This window comes from Felis catus, chromosome F2, assembly GCF_018350175.1.
Source record: "Felis catus isolate Fca126 chromosome F2, F.catus_Fca126_mat1.0, whole genome shotgun sequence".
Taxonomy (NCBI): Eukaryota; Metazoa; Chordata; class Mammalia; order Carnivora; family Felidae; genus Felis; species Felis catus.
The window spans coordinates 45750765-45772275 of NC_058385.1; the positions used below are offsets into that span (position 1 = coordinate 45750765).

The 21511-nt window shown below is 37.0% G+C and overlaps 1 protein-coding gene across 8 annotated transcripts in view; it reads left to right on the forward strand.

The window, feature by feature from the left end:
• The window catches only part of VPS13B (vacuolar protein sorting 13 homolog B), an 804655-nt gene that overhangs the window by 603922 nt on the left and 179222 nt on the right, over window positions 1-21511 (forward strand). For all 8 annotated transcript variants that reach the window (XM_023248521.2, XM_023248520.2, XM_045050210.1 and 5 more), the window contains one exon: window positions 11639-11776. In XM_023248521.2, coding sequence (XP_023104289.2) covers window positions 11639-11776 — 138 coding nt within the window. The remainder of the gene's footprint in view (window positions 1-11638; window positions 11777-21511) is intronic.

The window sequence follows — 21511 nt, forward strand, 5'->3', positions numbered from 1 at the left end:
AATGGAATCTATATTTATACCTATACCTGCCTTTTTTTTTTTATAGAAAACCTGAAGTGATATAGAACTGGTAACAACTGCTTATAATTTTGAAAGATTAATAAAGCATCATCTCCAGTCTGCATAATTTAGTGATCTTAAATTATGCCAGCTCTGCCTGCAAGTGTGTGTGTGTGTGTGTGTGTGTGTGTGTGTGTGTGTATGTGGTCATTTGCTTTACTCGCCCTAGTTTAAATAACAGAAGGTTATCTAAAGCCTAAATTATCAACTTGCATTTCTTTTATGACTCTTGATATTTATAGTAACCTATAAATGATCTTCCATTCAGTCCAGGTAGACAGTACATCTGCAAGTTAACAAGTTTCTTTTTAAAATATTAAAATAGGGGCGCCTGGGTGGCGCAGTTGGTTAAGCATCCGACTCAGCCAGGTCACGATCTCGCGGTCCGTGAGTTCGAGCCCCGCGTCAGGCTCTGGGCTGATGGCTCGGAGCCTGGAGCCTGTTTCCGATTCTGTGTCTCCCTCTCTCTCTGCCCCTCCCCCGTTCATGCTCTGTCTCTCTCTGTCCCAAAAATAAATAAAAAACGTTGAAAAAAAATTTTTTTAATAAATAAATAAAATATTAAAATAATGTGACAGTGGGCTTTTCCATGTCCCTCTTACCTGAAGCAACATCTAACAGAAACGAGATCTTCTGCCAGCACCTTTATATGTAGCAGCTGTAATATTGGCAGTTCTCATTTAAATAAAGATGAATGTAGTTGTTTTTAACATAATCGTATTAGTTGTGTTTATAAATATTTAAAAATTGGTATTTATTTTGTTCAAGGTAATGGAATCCAGATTTGAAGTTGCCTCATATCTTGACTATGCAGCCCAAGGCAGACTTAAAAAGTCATTTTTCTTCTTGTTTGTTTGGGGCTTTTTGTTTGTTTTTGAAGAAATGACTGTGCCATCTGGTCAATTGTAAAGGAGTTGAACCATTCTGAGGGAATTTAACCAACTCCCGTACTTCCTCAGCACACAGACAGTCCAGTAGCTTGTTACTCATTGTTTGCCAGGAACCCACAAACCAATTTGAAGACAATTACCTCATCTCTCCCGCAACTTCTTTACTTATTGTAATTTTCAGGCATCAGCTAGACTAAAATAGAGAAATTAAAGTTGATTAGAATCCATACTGAAAGAGTGGGTAATAACACACTTCTGTGTATGACAGAACTATCCACAACATGGTATCTCTAGTATAGGAGACCTTCTACATTTTAAAGTTTTATAAAAGTTTGCATCTATGACTTCAGCTCTAATTAAGAGGCAAACATGGAAGAGTTCAATAAGAGCTCAAGATTTGGAGTCAGCCAGTCCTGAGTTCTAATCCCAGGTCTGCTGCTTAACAACTGTGTGATCTTGGGCAAGTTATTTCCTCTTTCTCAGCCTTGGCCCCTTATCTATTTTTTTTTAATTTTTTTTTCAACGTTTATTTACTTTTGGGACAGAGAGAGACAGAGCATGAACGGGGGAGGGGCAGAGAGAGAGGGAGACACAGAATCGGAAACAGGCTCCAGGCTCTGAGCCATCAGCCCAGAGCCTGACGCGGGGCTCGAACTCCCGGACCGCGAGATCGTGACCTGGCTGAAGACGGACGCTTAACCGACTGCGCCACCCAGGCGCCCCCCCCCTTATCTAGAATACAGGGGGAACACTGGCAGTGATCTGCTAGAGTCGATGTGAGAATGAAATGATGTATATGAAGCTCTTAGCTGAGTGTGTAGCACAGAGCTCCGTATGTGTTAATACTGTTGTTGTTGTTTTTATCATCACTGTTAACATCTTTAAGCTGAGTTTAAAAATAGTGGTTGTAATCAGCCAAAAGCATTCACGTCATTTTAGTTCAATTTATAGCTATTGTGTAGTTTGAAAATTTTCAGTTACAGTAATTGGCTTCTTTACCCTTTCATGAATAGGTCTGCAGAAAATGTGCCAGAGACATCTGAGTAAACCAACAGTTGGAAAATCATAAACTGCCTTCTTACACCTCATAAATCATATCTTGATTTCATTTAGTTATTGTGACTAAAGGAGAAGGATTGAATTACATGTCTCTTCAGAACTAAAGGTTTTGCTAATGTCTCTGGAAAGGCTTAGAATTAACCTGTGACTTTAATGTCATAATGATCACAACTTGAACATTTATCTGAAAATTTAGCTGCTGGGAACATTTCTTGCCGGCCAGTAATACGAAGTGAAATTATTACATTGACAGAAATCAGCCAATAAGTGGTTCTCTTAAATGAGAGGAACTCTAAAGCATCTCTCAGGGAGAGTTGTGGGGAGAAAGTTAAATAAGATGTGACCCATGGGTGCCTGGGTGGCTCAGTCAGTTAAGCGTCTGACTTCAGCTCAGGTCATGATCTCATGGTCCATGAGTTCAAGCCCCACATCAGGCTCTGTGCTGACAGCCTGGAGCCTGCTTCAGATTCTATGTCTTCTCTCTCTCCCTCTCTCTTTCTCTCTCCCCCCTCCACCCCACTCACACTCCGTCTCTATCAAAAATAAATAAACATTAACCAAAAAAAAAAAAAAAAAAAAGATGTGACCCAGCCAGTAGGGAGAGTTAACATATAGGGAAGGATATTGGAAGGGAAATCAGAAACTTTGACTTTTAGTCTTGACTCATTAGCCAAGATTCTTTGATGCAAATAACTAAACTTGGTGCTTTAGTTTCCTTATCTCTAAAATGGGTATAATAATATCTGGTCTCTGTAGTTTCACAGTTTAATCTTAGCTCCAAGTGAGATATCTATGAAATGCCTTGGGACTATGAAATATTGTTCAACTGTAAGTGGGGCTTCTTTAGTTATTAGCAATAGAAGGAAGAGCTTAATGGATCTTTTTAAACATGAGGAAGACTAGTGCTCTGGCCCTTTTGACATCCATCTTGATCATCAGGATTTACTTAACAGGAGAAATGGAAGGAATCATTTAAAACCACTAAATTGGCTTTCAATGTTACAGAACCAAGACTTTGCTCAGAGCAGACAAGAGGTTTAAAATTGGGATTAACTTGATCTTCCTTACAGATATATATAGGTTTATATGACTACATTTTTTTCTGTACAGTACCCTATATTTACTTGCATTGAATTTTAATCAAATGTTGTCATGTAAAACATCTGAAACCCACATTAGAATTTAACATGAAAACAACCAAATAGAAAAGACAGTAAGAACACCACAAAGCAGCACAGAAAATAAATTAAAAGGAATTCATTGAAATGATATTTTGTATATTATCTGCTAGTTAGCATCATTAAATATAAGTAATGTAATTCCTTTTATTTTAGCAAGATATGGAAGACTTGGTTCTAAAAGTAAGAGCTAATGGGCACTGATGATCACACATCCCAGCGGCCACGTTAATCCTTCCTGTTCCTCTTCTGGGCTCTAGGCTTGGGATTTCAAACCAGGAAATTTCCTCTTCCCTTTCCTATCAAATCTTAGTACGTACAAGGGACAGAGCATGTGAAAAAGTGCTTATGGAGTTAGCCAAATGCCTGGATATCAGCAAGGACATGGCAGCACTTACTTTGCATCCACAGCAATTTAGAATTGGTTTCTTGGGGGGTTTGCTGTTCTGACAGTGAATTGTTACTGTGTTTTATGGATCTAGGTTCCTTCACAATTTAATTTTCAGGCATTTTGAGGGTTTTTTGGACCACATTTGCTTCTGTGGCTACATTGAAAAAGAGGAAAGATGCCATTTAAACTAAGGATCATAGGGGCGCCTGGGTGGCGCAGTTGGTTAAGCGTCCGTCTTCAGCCAGGTCACAATCTCGCAGTCCGTGAGTTCAAGCCCCGCGTCAGGCTCTGGGCTGATGGCTCAGAGCCTGGAGCCTGTTTCCGATTCTGTGTCTCCCTCTCCCTCTGCCCCTCCCCCGTTCATGCTCTGTCTCTCTCTGTCCCAAAAATAAATAAATGTTGGGGAAAAAAAATTTTTTTTTTTTAAATTAAAAAATAAATAAATTAAGGATCATAAAGAAATATAGAAAATAGGAGAAACCCAGTAGGTCTATATGTAGCTTTGCCTTTTTTATATACAGTGGTCAAAAGGTGACTGTTCTGATCCTGACCTCTCACTGCAGGGAGTTACACTGCCAGCCGTTGAGTGCAGCCTAATCAAGCACAACAGTGGCTTCTGAAAGAGGTCCCTTTGGAGGTTAAACAATATTAATTTCATAGATAGAGGCAAATAGATGTAGATCCTCCAAAAACACTTTGCTTTAAATTTTATTCAAGTTCTATGAAGAAACACGTTTGTGTATTCTTGGCTGGGCACAAAAGGATTAAGCTAAAAGACCATCTGGGAACATCTTGTCAGGAACTTGGAGAGAGGAAGGGAGAGTAGGGAATCTCTAAACCCTCACCTACTACTCTGCTTCTTCTTTAAGTATTTTCTCCCTTTCTACTCTGGCTGTGAACTCTGCTTGATCTTCCTTAACAAAAGAAAGCTGTGTGAAATTTAAATTCTGATGCACTAGCCATGTTTATTGGACAATGTGTCATTTCAGTCTTTTCTTTGTATAAAAGTTGATATACCCAGACTTACTAAAAGGAGTCTCTAACTTCTAGTTTAAAAAATGGAAAAGAGTCTGTTTGGTTTGCAGATTATTTACTTCCTTGATTCATACATTGGCCAAATATTTCTAAGGAGTGGAAAAGAACACAAGAATATAATTTTGATAATTATCAGAACCGCAGTGCAGAGAAATTGTCAGATCTATAATTTCTCCTCAGCCAGGAGAATTTAATACAGAAGTAAAGTACATTGACAAGTATTTTAAACCTCAGTAATAATTTTAAGAATTAAATATAAGTAAACTTATTACTGGTTTTTAAGATCAAAATTGGGTATACTTTCCACTAATAAACAAAGAGTTTTATATTTTACCCATTATCTTCCTCTTAATTCAGATCAGTGATAAAAAAAAGATTTTTCAAAATTAAAAAGCAAAAACAAAAACTAGAAGGAGTAGACACTTGAAAGCACCACACATACATACTCCTGTATTTTGTTTAAAGTTTGTGTTTTAGAAACAAAACATTAACTGTTATTGAACTTTTACCATGACGTGTCCCGTACTAACCATGTTATATGTATTATCTGATATAATATTCTCAACAACCCACAATCTCGTGGATTGTCCCCATTTTGGAGACTCCGTGAAGTTAAAATTAAATTTACCCAGTTTAAGGAATCAGGACTTAAACCCAGATCTGTCTGCCTCCAAAGTTCATGTTCTTTTCATTACCCTGAATTTTCTACTGTGTTATAAACTGATGTAAACTCTCCCATAGAACAAAATGTGGGAAAGCTCAATGAAAGTAGGGCTGTCTGTGTTCAGTAAGTCCTAAGTCAATGACAGACCATTTCGTAAACCTCTTCTATATGACAGTATCCTATCATCTGCCAGTTGTCCCTTAAGAGTTCATCAAAAGTCACTTAAACATTTTTTCGTAAACTTAACAACCCTGTGTACCTCAGACCAAAGAGAACCAGTCTCCCTAAGCCACCATAGATGCCACTTTGGTTCTGTGGCAGCCCAGGACAGGTCTGGGCTCATTAACTGTGGCAGACTACAGAATACTTGTAATCCATAACACGTCATTGAAGATTTTGCAAAAAAAAAAAATAAATAAAAAATAAAAAATAAAATTAAAAAAAACAAAAATAAAAAGCAAATAAAAGCCTAGTCTTATTTCTTTTAAGAAACCAAACATTAGATCCTTCTGGACTTTCTGGAACTGATAAAATGAAGACAGAAGTAAATCTTGAGGCTATTTGCGGTGCTACATCATAACAAGCACGCACTTTATGCTTCTGAGGAACTTGCGATATTTTGATCATGTACTACTACTGTCAGAAAGGAAACTCAGTGCAATATGACATCAAAGCAGAAAGTTACTGAAATTTAAATCTGCAATAGTACTTTAGGGAACACATTAATTTTAATCATAATGATTCAGGAATGATAACATTTGCAGGACTACAAATGAAAGCATGCTGTAATTTCAAAAGTTGTTGATAATACAGAGCAGGATTTTATTACCCAGGATTGCAAGCACCAACAGGATCTTGCTGTATTAACAGCAAGAAGCTAATACCAGGAGTAAGGTGATAAACTGTTTACCTACTGGAGAAAACGTGGTTAAAATGAGATACCCCAGTAATCAAAAGCTTATTTTTCAGCACTCATCCCCCAAATTTCAATTAATAACATTTCTTCCAGTACCACAAGTTTATAAGAACTGTCCACCATAGGAAAATTTCGTATCCTTGACATTGCTCCATATTTGCATTAGCACTCATTTTCCACAAAAATGTAAAAGACAAAGGTACCATGAGAACACTGAACCAAAGGGGCAAAAACATTATTGTAACTGTAGTTACTTGCATCTTCCACAATAGAGTCTTTGCCTGGAGCTGCCAGGGAAAGTCACCATTGGGCTAACTTTGCTTTCTGCCTTCCTTAACCAACCTCCTCCTCATAGAAATGTTCTTGAGCATAGAAGTGGCTAAGAAAAAGCAGAAAGAGGCACAGATTATCAAGTGTTTTGTAAACCTGAGGTTGATAAAAGCAACTGTTAGGGAAGATGGGGAGAGTGAGGAAGAAATAATGGTGGCTTAGAGTCTCCTTCGAGTCCTCTTTATAAGAGATGCTTAGTTTTCAAATAAACAACTCCTTCTAGCATTGGGATTTTTAAAATTCAAAGTTCTTTATTCACATGGCAAAAGAAATGGAAACGTTGATTTTTGCAATGGCTAACACTTAGAAATATCTGGTATAAAAGTGACTGGACTTCATTAAATATTCAGTGTTATGTCCGTCTTTAAAGTGGGAAAATTATCACTGAAATCTGTGGGGAAATGTATTCTCATTGGAGCCTCAATAAAAATTCAGCTTAATTATGACAAAGAAATTTCCTGCCACATAGTAGAGCAAAACAGAGTAGTATAAAGTAGAATCGAATAAAGCTTACAAAATTTGTAGCATTCAGCTGCTCTGTATGAGCTTAGAAAACAAACTTTTTGTTAAGTAGAAGATTGCAAAGGAAATAAATGAGTTTATTTTCCAAGTTTCATTTTGAGTTGGTCACAATGAATCATGTTGTATTTTATTATATTTTGTATAATTTAAATGTTACGCAAAACATACTTAACTGTGAATATTTGCTGAGGGTTAAAAAATAATGAGCAGCCGTACAAAGACTACTTTTATCAGATTCAGAGGAAGACCTCCCAAGCAGTTAAGTGAAATGAAGGTTTATGAAGAAGAGCAAAGTAATCTACAAGCACAAAGAATACAATCTGAAACAAGTCTCTGTGAAAGCCAATAATATCTTGATCCATCTGTGAACAGACTGGAAACTTTCTGAATCTTCTCTTTGGGTGTTCTTTGTGACATGATATGATGAAGTATTTTCTTTTGGAGGCCAGGTCAGCCCAGAAGAAAAACAAATAATATAACTTTGTCAATACCAATGCCTTATTGAAGTGAATTCTTACTGACTTTCAACAAGATTTATGGCTATGAGCAATTTGTCATTTGTTCTGACCCATTTCCCCCACTCTGCAACTCCTAATAAGGTACTACTTTCTCCTGTTTCTTAGGCTTAGAGACAACAGCATAAATGTGCTCATCTACAGCAGCAGAAGCTTACTTTTTTTGAGAGCTTCCTGTGCTCAAATAGGTGTCTCATAAATATGGAGAAGAAAACTAGCAAAGTCTGAAGGAGCTTCCATATGAAGTAGTCATCGCTGCTTGTCACTCTATTTACATTATACTCACAGACTCCTTTAATCTTAATTTATCTGGTGTTTTCCCAGCTACATTGACCCTGAGGAATGTGTAATATGAATCCCATTTTCCAGACTTGATGATGGAATTAAGGAGAAGTTAAATTGAAGATATTAGAGGAAGTCTAAAAGTCATGCCCCTCATCATCTAACCATAAGGGATTAAATAGTGACTTGCAAACCTGAGCTTTTTCTGTGGGATTCTCATGGATCTGCTACTGCTGCTGCGGCTTGTACCCACATGACTAGAGGCATATCCACAGTAGAGATTTTAGCTAAAACTGGGAGAGTAGCCTCTCTCCTGTCACACATTCAATATCCATCAAACACGCAACCTGTATTTTCCTGGATGTTCCTAATTTGTTATTCTGCTCTGTCAGCTCTATAAATACAGCTGTACTTTTAAACCAGTTGTATAGCCATATTAACCCAATAATATCATTAAACCAGTAATTTGGGAGGGTGAGGAAAAATAGTCATTGAAAGTTTGACTTCTTCAGATAAGTTTCCTAGACTTTTCCATGTTTTTAAATTCCCATTTCCCATTCTTCTTCTTAGTATTGCCAGTTTGTTTATTTCATCTCTGGTAAGTCCTATCCCCCTGTAATTGCCCCTGTAATTGTAAGTGCAGCTTCCAAGGCTGGGTACCAGATGGCCAGGCCCTCTAACTTCTATGAAAAGAGAAGCAACTTCCATGAAGCCTATCTCCCCTACATGGAAAACCCTCATTCTTATTACCAGAACTTGGTGCTTCCCCATCTATACCTTGATGAAGGTAGAACATCAAAATATTATTCCTTTGAAATGTTTTTTTTTCTCTCCCCTTCACTTCAGTTTTTCTTTTAGATATTTTGTGTGTCATCCTTTTTTTTTGTTTTTTTGTTTTGTTTTGTTTTGTTTTTTGAGCTGTGAACATAGGTCTATATATCATTATGTGCTTAGGATCATCTTAAAGGTGATTATCCTCCACTGTGTATGTATGTGTGCAGCTAGGTTTATTTCTTTAAGATAGAGTGCCACATGTGCCCTTTCTAATTACAAAAAGTATGGATATTGAGAATTTTGGTAGTCACTCATTTTCAGCCCTCTCCCCTACTCATGCAAAAACACTTTATTTACACTCTCATCGACCATACATGGGAGGACCCATTTCTCCTTCTCCCCTACACAAGATATTATCAGTCTTTTTAGTTTATGCTAATATGATAAATAAAAAACTACTTCTTTTAATTTGTGTATGGTTGATTGTTGGGCAGAAAATTTTTCTTATTTTTCACAAAACTCTCTAGAAGGATTAAACAACTTAAGGTAAAAACAGAAATCTTAAAAATGTTTCAAGAAACTATAGGAAAATACATTATCACCTAGGGATAAATCCAGTAAATAAAAATTAGATTTTTTTACCACATCTATAAAAAAAAAGTATGTATGCAGAAAGCATCAGAATGTATTTCAAGGACAACTACCGTACCAGGGGGAAGCACTTGCTATGTATGACAGACAAACGTTAACGCTCATAGCAAGAGAAAAAAACTAATAGAAAAATGAGTAAGTAAATATTTTGTAGAAGAGGAATCAAATGGCCAATAAATGAAAAGATGCTTAACCACTTTGCTTTTTACTACTAACAATATAAAATGGATGTCTTACTATGTCAGTACATATAGATCTTCTTGATTCTTCTAAACAACTGTATGGATTACCATTGTTTATTTAAGCATTAGTCTGTTGATGGACTTCCAGGTTGTTTTCTACTTTTTGCTATGATTAACATTTCTACAGTGTGTGTGCATGCATGCACTACACAGGCATTATCAGTTCTTTTTAGTCTTAGGCTATCTGATAGATGAAAATTTCTACTTATTTAAAATATTTTTCATTGATTATTACTAAGATCTAGTATCTCATAATGTTTATATGCCATTCGTTTTCTTCATCTGTTAATTGCTCCTTTATTAATTTATTCACTTAATAATTGCTTATTCTTTCCTCTACCCATTTTTCTAGGTTAATATCTATATTGATTGCATGAACTCTTTGTAGATTAATGATACATCCCTTTTCTGTCACATGAGTTTGAATATGTAATTCCTGTAACTTGTTTGGTTTAGCCTAAGTTTTACTTGCCAGTCTTTTACACATCATATTAACATTTCTGCATCAGTGTAATTCTTCTCTGTCCATTAGTTAGTTACATCACTTCTGTCTGTTTTCTCTGTGAGGTCATTGTTCTCTCTCTAGGTTATGTTCTCTTCATAACAAAGAATTATGCCTCCTCTTACGAGTCTAACACGGTACTATTTACTTGATAATAAATGCTTGTTGATGATGGCTACGTAGGTGAGATTCTAGAAGTAGACACTCAGGTCCTGTCAAGTTACATAGCTCCTTTGAATTGATTGTAGATCCGACCAGCAACAGACTTTTGCTATCGTTTCATGACACCTGACCATTATATTTTAAAGAGAGAATAATATAGTGTTACTATGTAATGAATCTACTATGCATATTCTCACTGCTTTAAATTCACTGATTGTATAAAAAGAGAAGAATGCACTAGCTTAGTGTTTGATCTTTACCACATAGATCTAACGTCACGATCAATTGCTTTCACTATTTTCTTTGAAATCACATAAAGGTTCATATGTGCCATATTTCATAAGAATCACATGATAAGGTCAAGAAATACAAATTCCAAGGCAGAATTTATATGCCCAGTTCACATATGACAGTAATACTATATAACCATATGTTGAATATAATACACTGTATGTAAATGCTATTCTTGAAAGCAATCCAATCAATAAAACTTAAAATAAATAACACTTTAAGAACACATCCCAAATCGACTGAAAATGGAATAGATGGACTCTATGGCAAGAACATCCCTATAAAATTGACATTCAGAGGCTATTAAAACAGAGAGAGTAAAACAATCTTGAAACTAAAGAAAAACTGTGAATATTTAGAAGTTTTTTTTAAAGCCTACTACGTTGTATGCCAAGATGCAGCAGTCGTTTTTATTTAAAGAGCTATTTCAATAAAAACTGGATTGCCAAGCAGTAAAAAGCAAATTCAGTTTGCCATCACCAATAGCTAAAAAATACTTCTTAAAGAATATACTACATAAACCCAAAAAAGTAAGAAATACACACTAACAGAAAAAGTCAAAACAGAAAAAAATCAAGATTTAGTCATTATTGGGACTAATAAAAGATTGACCAATTTTTATCATTAAAGAAGGTTATGAGAAAGCTACTGAAGTTAACTTCAAAAGCCTAGCAGTAAAAAGTGATTGTAATGTCAGTAAAACTCTGAAACAGATCAAATAGACCCTAAGTAGTACTAATCCACTGCATCTTTGAACATATATTTGCCTTTTTTTAAAGCTGAAAAGCTTGCCTTTTTTTCTTTAATTTGTTTCCAACATCCTGTTTTAAAAAAAAAAAAAGAAGAAAGAAAAGAAATCCAACTATACAACTGTTAACAGCAACTCAGAGCACAGAAACTTTACCTTCATTCAGAGATGATATAAGTTAAGATTTGAAATGACTTTTCCTTTGGTCTGATTTTGAAAAACATGGTTTCATCATTCCAATGTAGAGAGAGCTTCTCTTCATAAAGTACTTGTGTGACTAGTATACTTACAAACAAATGAATCAGTGAAGGTTATATACAGTGAATTTAACCATTTTTTCTTCTTCTTTGTCAGCTGAAGCTCTTACACCAAAATGAGATGTTTGGGATGTGATTGACATTTTTTATTTAAACTTTGTCACTTCAGATCCTGGGAAGACTCTGCCTGAATCCCTTGATTACTGCACAGTTTGGCTACAGACAGTGCCTGGGGAAATAGACAGCAAAAGTGGTATTCCACCTTCGCTGGTAACGCTACAAATTAAAGACTTTCTTAATGGACCAGGTAAGAAAGTCACAATTCAAATGTGTATACATTTTCTTCATGTGAGTATATTAACATGTACTTAGGGTGTTAGTGATTGTGACATTCCTTGCCAAAAATGAATAGTTCATTTGTCTTCCAGAAGTGTATTCTTCTCAGCTTGCCCATTTCAAAGACTAAAAGGCAAATATTAATAGGCACTAAAAATTACCTTTAGTCTGGCAAAAAGTAGTTACCAATTAAAGAATAATTGACTAGTATAAGTAATTATAAGTCAAAGACCCAAAACTTTATTTCTGCCTTTCCTGCTAATTGCGTGACCTTAGGCAGTTGATCTAATCTCCTATGCCTCAGTTTCCTTACTGTAAACAAAGTGGATGGATGAATGGAAGAGACATATAATATGTGTACACACACACACACACACACACACACACACACACACAAGGCAGTATACATCAATATATTCAATTAGATAAATATACTTATTTCAAATGCATAGCAAAGTGCTTGAGGCATATCTAAACACTCAGGTTTAGATAGATACGGTCATCAAAATGTATTGAGTGCATATTAGTCCCAGGTGCTAAGTGCTTTCTGTATTAATACAGACCCAAGGAGGAGCCTCTACAATTATCCCTATTTTATGAATTAGGAAGCTAAGACGGAAACGTGAAGTAAATTGCCCAAGGTCTTAATGGCAGAGGAGCCATTCATACCCAGGTCTTTATGATTCTAAAGACCTAGATCACTTCTGTACCACACTAATTTTAACAGAACTAAAGGTTTTTCATCTGTCCTCCTCCTCCTCCTCTTTCTTGCTCTATTTCTTCTTCATCTCATGGTGCTCTTCCTCACTGAGGAGAGCTCAGTGAGATCTTAGCTGTTTATTTAACAAAAATTACTATTTCAGTTTTTCTTTCATTATTTTATACTTACAGTGCTTCATATTATTATCAAAAGAATATTAGTTTCTTCATTAAGAGTTTAAAACAATGGGGGCACCTGGAAGGCTCAGTCAGTTGAACACCCAACTCTTCGTTTCAGCTCAGGTCATCATCCCACGATCATGGGATCAAGCACAATGTCAGATTCCATGCTGACCATGGAGCCTGCCTAAAATATTCTCTCTCTTCCTCTCCCTCTCCCTCTCCCTCTCCGTCTCCCTCTCCCTCTCCCTCTCCGTCTCCCTCTCCCTCTCCCTCTCCCTCTCCCTCTCCGTCTCCCTCTCCCTCTCCCTCTCCCTCTCCCTCTCCCTCTCCCTCTCCCTCTCCCTCTCCCTCTCCCTCTCCCTCTCCCTCTCCCTCTCCCTCTCCCTCTCCCTCTCCCTCTCCCTCTCCCTCTCCCTCTCCCTCTCCCTCCATCTGCCCCTCTCCCTCACTCACACTCTCTCTAAAATAAAATTTAAATAAGAATTTAAAACAATGGTGCCACACTGTCTTAGATCTCTAGCAATACTCTGCAAGACATGAATTTTGATAAGTGAAAACTATATGTGGACCTGGTTAAATGTGTGTCGTGGCATAACGATACACTTATGATCCATGGCTACAGATTGAAGAAGGCTGCTTGTCATCATGCCTGGTGTAAAGAGAGCCTAAAGAGGGCCACCTGTACTGGCCCTTTCACCAGGGCCCAGTTCTTCTCAAGTATGATGCTCCGGTTCTGGGATTTAAAAGGTATAGAAGTATGAAGAACTATTTCTAATCATTATAAGTACTTAAATGTCGTTTAAAAGACTCAAATGAAAGCGAGAAGCTAATGATGAAGACTAAGAGAGTCAGTAAAGTTGGAAGAAGCCTTTGGGGTGAGGTAATGGATAGATTGAGAGTGATGTGAGGCCTCATAGTTGGCTAGTAAGTGTGAAGTACCATGTTGCATAGAATCCAAGCCATCATCAATTGTAGGAAAATACATTTTATGTACAAAGAAAAAATATCTGCTATTTAAACTATGATACAGTGCTTTCTTATTACATGAGTTGCAGGGCACTTCCTGACTTCAGAGTTGTTCACATGTAAAAGACTGAACATATTAGAATGGGTGAAACTGGGTAAGAATATATGGTTAGTTCATGGAGAAGTGAGAGAGAAACTTGGGTTTCCCTCTTCTCTTTTGTAGTTTCTGATTTTTTTGCTTTTAGGCACAGTCTTTCACTCAACTTTAGCTATAAAGTTGGCTTCTAGTTTACATTTGATTGATTTATTAAAGGATGGGACCTACAAGTCAGTAGTTGTATACCATATTTTTATGGCAACCAAAGAAAGTGAATTTCAAGAGAAATGTCAATGAATGAATGAAAGATGATGCATATAATTCTAGCAATTAATGTGACTATGTAGTAGAAATGGGATTTTTTTAAATAGTTGTACTTTTGTGTTTCTAAGTTGGAAATTATATATATGCCATTCCTTATTTTTATTCAAATAAGAGTCATGATCTATCTGGAGATTCCAACTTTTAAACAAATGAATTGAAAGCATTATTTTATAGTAGCGCTTCTCAAACTTGAGTGTGCATTTGAAACATCTCTGGTGGCCTTGTTAAAATACAAAAATTTAATAGTTTTAGAAGGCAGGAATGAAATTTTGCATTTCTAACAAGCTCCCAGGAAAGGTGGATGCTGTTGGTCTGGAGACTAAACATTTGTAACAAGTTTTCATATGAATCCTATATGAATGAATGAATGAATGAATGAATACACGCGCACGCACATGCACACACACACACACACACACACACACACACACACACACACACGGGTGTTGAGGACCCAACTGCAGATATTTTGAGGCATAGGAAAAGGGAATGACAAAAAAAATGAGTGGTTTTTTTAAATGTACTTTTATTATGAAAAATCAAATACAATGTCCAGTTAATGGTTTAAGTTCTTCCAAGTCTAAAACATTTTAACCAAGAGTAGTTTTCTTTAATAAATTGAGGGAAGATTAGTTGGAATGATGTATCAGCTGTGTGTGATTCCACTAAATACTAACCTAGCATCTTTGAAATGCTCCAGAATTTACTCTTAGACAAAAATTTCCTTACTGTAAATAATTTGTCTTGTAAAGTATGTACGTAGACATTATTGCATAGACTAATTATATTCTCTGACTACACAGCCAGGTTGCCACTCTGTATTAATTTAGAGATCATTGGAAATACAGAACACATAAAGCATTTCTTACCATAGGAATGTATTATTTTATAGATTTTTGGCAACTCAAGAAAATTAAATTTTTTCCAGCTTTTAGATAATAGGATATATTAAGAAAGCTATTATTTATGCTGAGACTGGGGGAACAAGTTTCAGCTTTATAATATTCCCCAGTGTCATTCCCTTCCTTTAAAAAATAAAAAAAATAAAACTTTTTTTTTAGTATTGCAAATAATGCTTCTGATTTTTATACAGTGCGAACTCATTAAGAATCTTTGGCTACTGTTAGTTTTTTGAATTTAGATGCACATCTTTTTTTTAATTTCAGAGAGAGAGAGAGAGGGAGGGCATGCAAGTGGGGAAGAGGGGCAAAGGGAAAAAAGAATCCCAAGCAGGCTCCACACTCAGCGCAGAGCCCACCACAGGGCTCAGTCCTATGACCCTGGGATCATGACCCGAGCTGAAATCTAGAGTTGGACACAACCAACTGAGCCACCCAGGCACCCCTAGATGCACCTCTTATTCAAATATTATTCCCAAAGTTTTATGCTCCAGCTCTAAAATGGTATGTTATTCTTTTCTTGCTCCTGAATTAACATTTCAGAAGCAATAAAAGTTACGACCCTGAAGAATACAGGAAATACTGATTATACCTACCTAACCTTAAGTTTTCATCTTAAAGGTACAAACTTAATAGCTTTTGAATTCATCCTTACAGATTTACTTTTCAGGGATTATTTATCTAAACAACATGATACAATGCTACTATTTAGCATTTGTTTTTGGAAAAATAATTCAGAGTTCTTGAGTATTCTCTTATTTCCTCTGTTCACTTAATACTACCTTAGAGCAAATGATAGGTCCCAACTTTTACATCAAAAACCCCTTCAAAGCTCTCTCCACCCCCATCTCCTTCCTTCAGAGGCAACAATTGTACCCATTAGCAAGGTCAGTGGCTTGGAGAAACCTGGAAAACAGCAGCTACCAGAAACCCACTAGAATAATATCTCCAGCAGGTGATAGATTAGTTGGAACAAATTGGAACCATTGCAGTTCAGCAATCCTGGTTTCTTTCAAGCTGTTTTTAAAATGTCGTCATTTTAATACACAATCTAAGCCCTGCGGAACAGTCCACAGCAGGTTAATTTGAATCATATGATGTGTCACTGCCCTCAGCTGACATGAGCTCTATTCCATGTGTGAAGCCATAATAAATCCATTCCCAACCGGGGAAAATTCCCCGTGAGAAGGTGAACTAATCCAGGCCTCACACTGGCATGCTAGCCCTCCATAATTGAAAGCAGGGCCACCTGTTCCCAGCACAGTTAGCCTATAGAGAAAAAATTAGCATTAGATCAGATACTTCTTATATTGAAAAATCATTCATAGTTCTTGCAAATTCAAATTCCACTATGAATTGCTTGGTATGACATCATACAGAAACATAGGAATGTGCCCACTTGATCCCAGTTTAAAAGTTTTGTTAGCCATAGGATTCCTTAACTTTGAAATGAGAAAAAATTTTTTTTAATTTAATGAGAGCTGACACGTGAGAAGAAGAACTGGGAAGGGTGCATATTTTTCTAATTAACTCAGGGTCATTTGTAAAAACATTTGAGCTCCCTGGTATTTTTTTCATTGTTCCTTTGCAGACATATTTTTGAGCACTGTCACTGTAATGACATTTAATGAAATGACATTTAAATGACAACAAAGAAAAATCTGATGCCAAGTGGGGAGAATAGTACCACATCATTTATGTTTTATTATAAATTAATTAGCATGCTACAGTCTTCATATAGTTTAAGTAACAGTTATTTCAAAGACAGTTATGACTGCAATTGCACATTTATTTTACTATACCAGGTGTCTCTAGATGAAACACGTAACCACTGAAATTTTTTTCTCGTAATAAAATTATTTCTTTAGCGTCTCTCTGTTTAACCTGTTGTTTAATTTACCCATGTAGTCTTTAGGTCTTTTTAATTTCATTCTGGTTTTAGACTGGTTTCAGCTCCGATTTTAATTGATTTTTGTTTTAAAAATTTATTTGACTTTTAATTGGTCGTGATCCTATTTTGAATACTGTTTTCTTCCATTTCTTCCATTAACTTGCTGTTTTATAGGTTGCAATGATTTTTTCTTACTTGTAAAAATTTTCTAACCATTCCAGTATAATCCCATTTCCATAAACTTCTTTGATTTGAATGAAAATATGTACTTATTAATGTAAAATATTACTTAAAAAAGCTCAGGTACGGTAGCACACCATTCAAATAGGTTTATATAAATAAATGGTAGAGATTTTAAGTTGTTTACCCCAAGATATGTATTTTTGAAATTTTTTTCTTTTCTTGGTGAACTCTGCTTTTATATTCTGTAATTACTGATTTTTTTACTCAGTGTGGATTAATTGAGATATATCTTGAAAGCACAGGTTCAGAGGAATTAAGATACCTGAAAAAGCTGACCCAAATAGCCCCTTGACATTTTCTGGAGTGGAAAGTGAAGAATAAGTAACACAGCATTTAAACATAAGATTTTATTGTGAAAGAAAGCACCTTAAAGAACTCATTTTAGGGGCACCTGGGTGGCTCAGTCGGTTGAGCGTCTGACTTCAGCTCAGGTCATGATCTCACAGTCTGTGGGTTCGAGCCCCGCATCGGGCTCTGTGCTGACAGCTCAGAACCTGGAGCCTGCTTCTGATTCTGTGTCTCCCTCTCTCTCTGCCCCTCCCCTGCTCATGCTCTGTCTCTCTCTGTCACAAAAATAAATAAAAACATTTAAAAAAAATTAAAAAAAAGAACTCATTTTAATTAATCCCTCTTAATGTTGCCCTGATAGTTAACCCTTTGCCTCTTTTCTCTTTCCACAAATGGGGCCAAGGCCCATACCTTAATTCAGCTTTATAGCCATACCAGCAAGCTATCTTCTATATTTAAGAAATGTAAACTAGTTAATAAAACTATTAAGAACCTTGACTTTTACATTTCCTGAGTTTTATGGGTTCCAATTTGCGGTGTCAGCATTACATAGTTTATTTTCCCCATGATTTATCAAAATGAAACCATAAACTTAATGTCAGGATGTCAAATGGGGACTGGACCAAGAATTTTTAAAACACAGGAAAGCCTTTCATTATTTCAACCTAATTTTTTCAACTATAACTTGTATTGGAAGAAATGAGAAAAGAGGATGACTTTTAATTAATTTTTTAATTAACTTTTTTTTATTCCTGTAACAACATGATTTTAATAGCAAAATTTTCACTGCAGACTCAGTAAGTCATATGAAGAGACTTTTAAGTCTCCTTTGAAAGTTAGGCTGACAATAGTGCCTCCAGGGGACGATGCTTGGCTAAGTAATAGGACCAGAAGAGTCACAGAAGCTGGTTGAGGGGGCCGCAAAGTGGTTAAGAGGCAGCTCAGGGTCTCCTGCTGGGAAGTCAGCGGTATGGCAATTATTTAGATTCTTTATTTCTTCACGTGATCTAATTGTCAGGATTATTTCCTCTGCTGAAGAGAATGAGGGTAATTGGAGGGATGTCTTTCTAGGATCATGCGACAGACTAAGGCTGAAGAGAACATTATTTGGCTTCTCCTAAATGTAACCTTCCAACTTTGTGCTTGCATGCACGTCTTCCCTCGCTCTCTAACCTGTGCCTGCCCAGCGACATGGTCTGGGGCCTTTTGTTCGTCCCTCTGTACAGACAATAACCTCAACTATCTCTTTTACACTAACGACTCCCAAATGCCTAGCTCTGGTTTTGACTTACCCAACTCCAGAACTATTCCTCCATCTGCCTGGTAGATATGTTTAGTTATTTAAAATTCAGTATTTCCACATTAAATTAAACCATTTTCTCTCCTCTCCTGATTTATCCCTGCCCTTAGTATAGTTTCGAAAGATCTTTACATGTGCTAGTGATAGCAGCAACATTATTCCAGTCATGTCTTCTCACAATTTTACTGTCATTTTTGATTCTTTTTTTTTTTTTATTCCAAGTCTCTTTGTTTTTCCTTTGAAATGGTCCTCCATTTTGCCTACTACCTGCCTGGTTTAGGTTTATGCCCTGATTACTTCCTTCGTCTGTTTATGGGCAGCCCACACTCCAGATTCTCCTGTTACTCACTAATCCTGTTGTCCCCTGGGCCCTTGCTAAATTAGCCTCACCTGCCAAACTTCCATGATGTTGACCACACACCCCTCTCAATTCATCTGGTCAAAGCTCTCCTCGGCCCTCAAGGCTGTCTCTAATCTGGTGTCATCTGGTTTAGCTGTCGCTAAGCAGGTGATCCTAAGATGTTGTAGTTCTTTGGGCCTCAATATTTTCTTCTAACATAAGAGAGCGGTTTTAAGATTGCTTCAAGTTCGAAAATGATGGTTGTAATCACTAATGGAACTCTTCCTTTATTTTTACAACAGAGATTTATGAGCGATTGCAGTATGGCACACGTTGCTTTAGGCATTGAAAATACAGTGGTGAGCAAAAGATAGCCCCTCCTCTCAACAAATGCATATAAACCGGTAGAAGAGATAGTTACAAAAAAGTTACAGAAAGTAGTAGATAATGATAAGCTATTATATGTGTCATGAGGTTCTGTGGATTCATAAAAGAGTGGAGATTCAGGGAAGCTTCTCTGAGTGACTGACACTGTAGTCGAGTTGCACAGGATGAAAGGGAGTTAACTAAGGACTGTGGAGGGAAGGGTGGATCTCTGGGAGAATATGTGCAAAAGACGCGATGGTGAGAGGTATCTGTGTCAGATTAAATGAAGGCAGGAAAGAGGAAACCAGTGCTATCAGGTGAGGCTCCAAAGAGAGGCAGAGGCCAGGCCTTTCTGATCATAAAAAAGGATTTTAGGACTTTTATCTTGAGTGTGGTAAGGAGCCATTAAAGAGCTTTCAGTAGGATGTGTACGTGGTGGGGGATGTAGGACGTGGGAGGTGTGTGTGTGTTGCATTTTGAAAAGATAACTCTAGTCAGGGTGGAGAATCAGTAAGAGGGGCTAGAGTAGATGGAAGGGAGCAATTAGGAGAATATTGCAGTAGTACTGGTGAGAGGTAATTGTAAGTTGGATCAGAGAATCTTGATAGAAATGGGGCACCTGGGTGGCTCAGTCAGTTAAGCATCTGACTTCAGCTCAGGTCATGCTGTCACAGTTCATGGGTTTGAGCTTCACATCAGGCTCTCTGCTGTCAGCGCAGACCCCTCTTCAGATCGTCTGTCCCCTTTCTCTCTGCCGCTCCCCCATGTATGCATGTGTGCACACAAACAGGTGCTCGCTCGCTCTCTCAAAAATAAACATTTAACAAAAAGAAATGGAGAGAAGTGAAAGATTTGGCAGATAGTGGGAAGGAAGAATCTACAGACCATAGTAATGGAGTAGAGAGATAGGGGGTGAGGAAGAAGATTTAAACATGGCTTCTGGTTTTCTGACTGGTCTAACTGGATGGGTCGTGCTTTGTCCCCACAAAATTCATATGTTGAAACTGTAATCTCTACTGTGATGGTATTTGGAGATGGAGATTTGGGAGTTAATTAGGTTTAGAAGAGGTCATGAGGGTGGAGCTCCCTCATGATGGGATAGTACATTTAGAAGAGTTATCATAGGGCTTGCTGTCTCTCTTGGCATGTGAGGACACATTAAGAAGGTGGCCATCTACAAGCTAGAAAGAGAGCCTTCACCAGAAACCAATCATGGTGGCACCCTGATCTCAATTCCAGTCTCTAGAGCCATGAAAAAATAAATTTCTATTGTTTAAGCCACCAAGACATTGCATTTTGTTATGGCAGCCCAAGTTAAGACAGGTGATTTACTGAGATGAAAATACTTGAAGAGAACCACTTTGTTTTTGTTTTGTTTTCATTTGTGAGAGTACAGAGAGATCATAAGTTTTGACCTAGATATGTTAAGTTTGTGGCAATTATTCAGACAGATCTGGAGCTCACAAGACCAACACTAGTGATAAACGATTGCATGTTTTGGAGTCTTTGGGATACAGATTCTAACTCAATCCAAAGGGTTGGACGAGAGATTACTCAAGGAAAGAGTAGAGAAAAAGTAGAGAAAAGAGCCTAAGACTTGACCTTGAAGACGTCCAAACAGGATTTACTGGCCAGGAGGAGAAGCCTAGAAAGGAAATTGTGAGCTAAGAGGAAAATTTGAAAATTGTAATTTCGAAGAAGCCAAGTTAGTAGTGCTTTGACATTAAGAAAGATGAGAAATTGGAACTATCTCGTGGATTTATAGATATTGTGACTGCAAGTGTTTTCTCCCTATTGGGTTATTCTGGATGGAAACTAGTCTAGAATGCATTGAAGTAAGCAGGAGGGAAAAGGTAGTAGAGGTAGAGAGTATAAATAACTCCTTTAGGAAGTTTGTGAAGAAGAAGAATAATTAAGGGTAGTATATGAAGGAGCATTTGGGATCATGGTTTGGGGATTTTATTTTTATGATGAAAGAGACTTGGAACTCTTTCCAAGAGGAATCCAGTGGAGAGAATAATTGGATAAACTAAAAAGAGAAAAGATAAAGGTGGGTACACTAGAAAAAGGGAAAAATAGGGGCACCTGGATGGCTCAGTCGGTTGGGCAT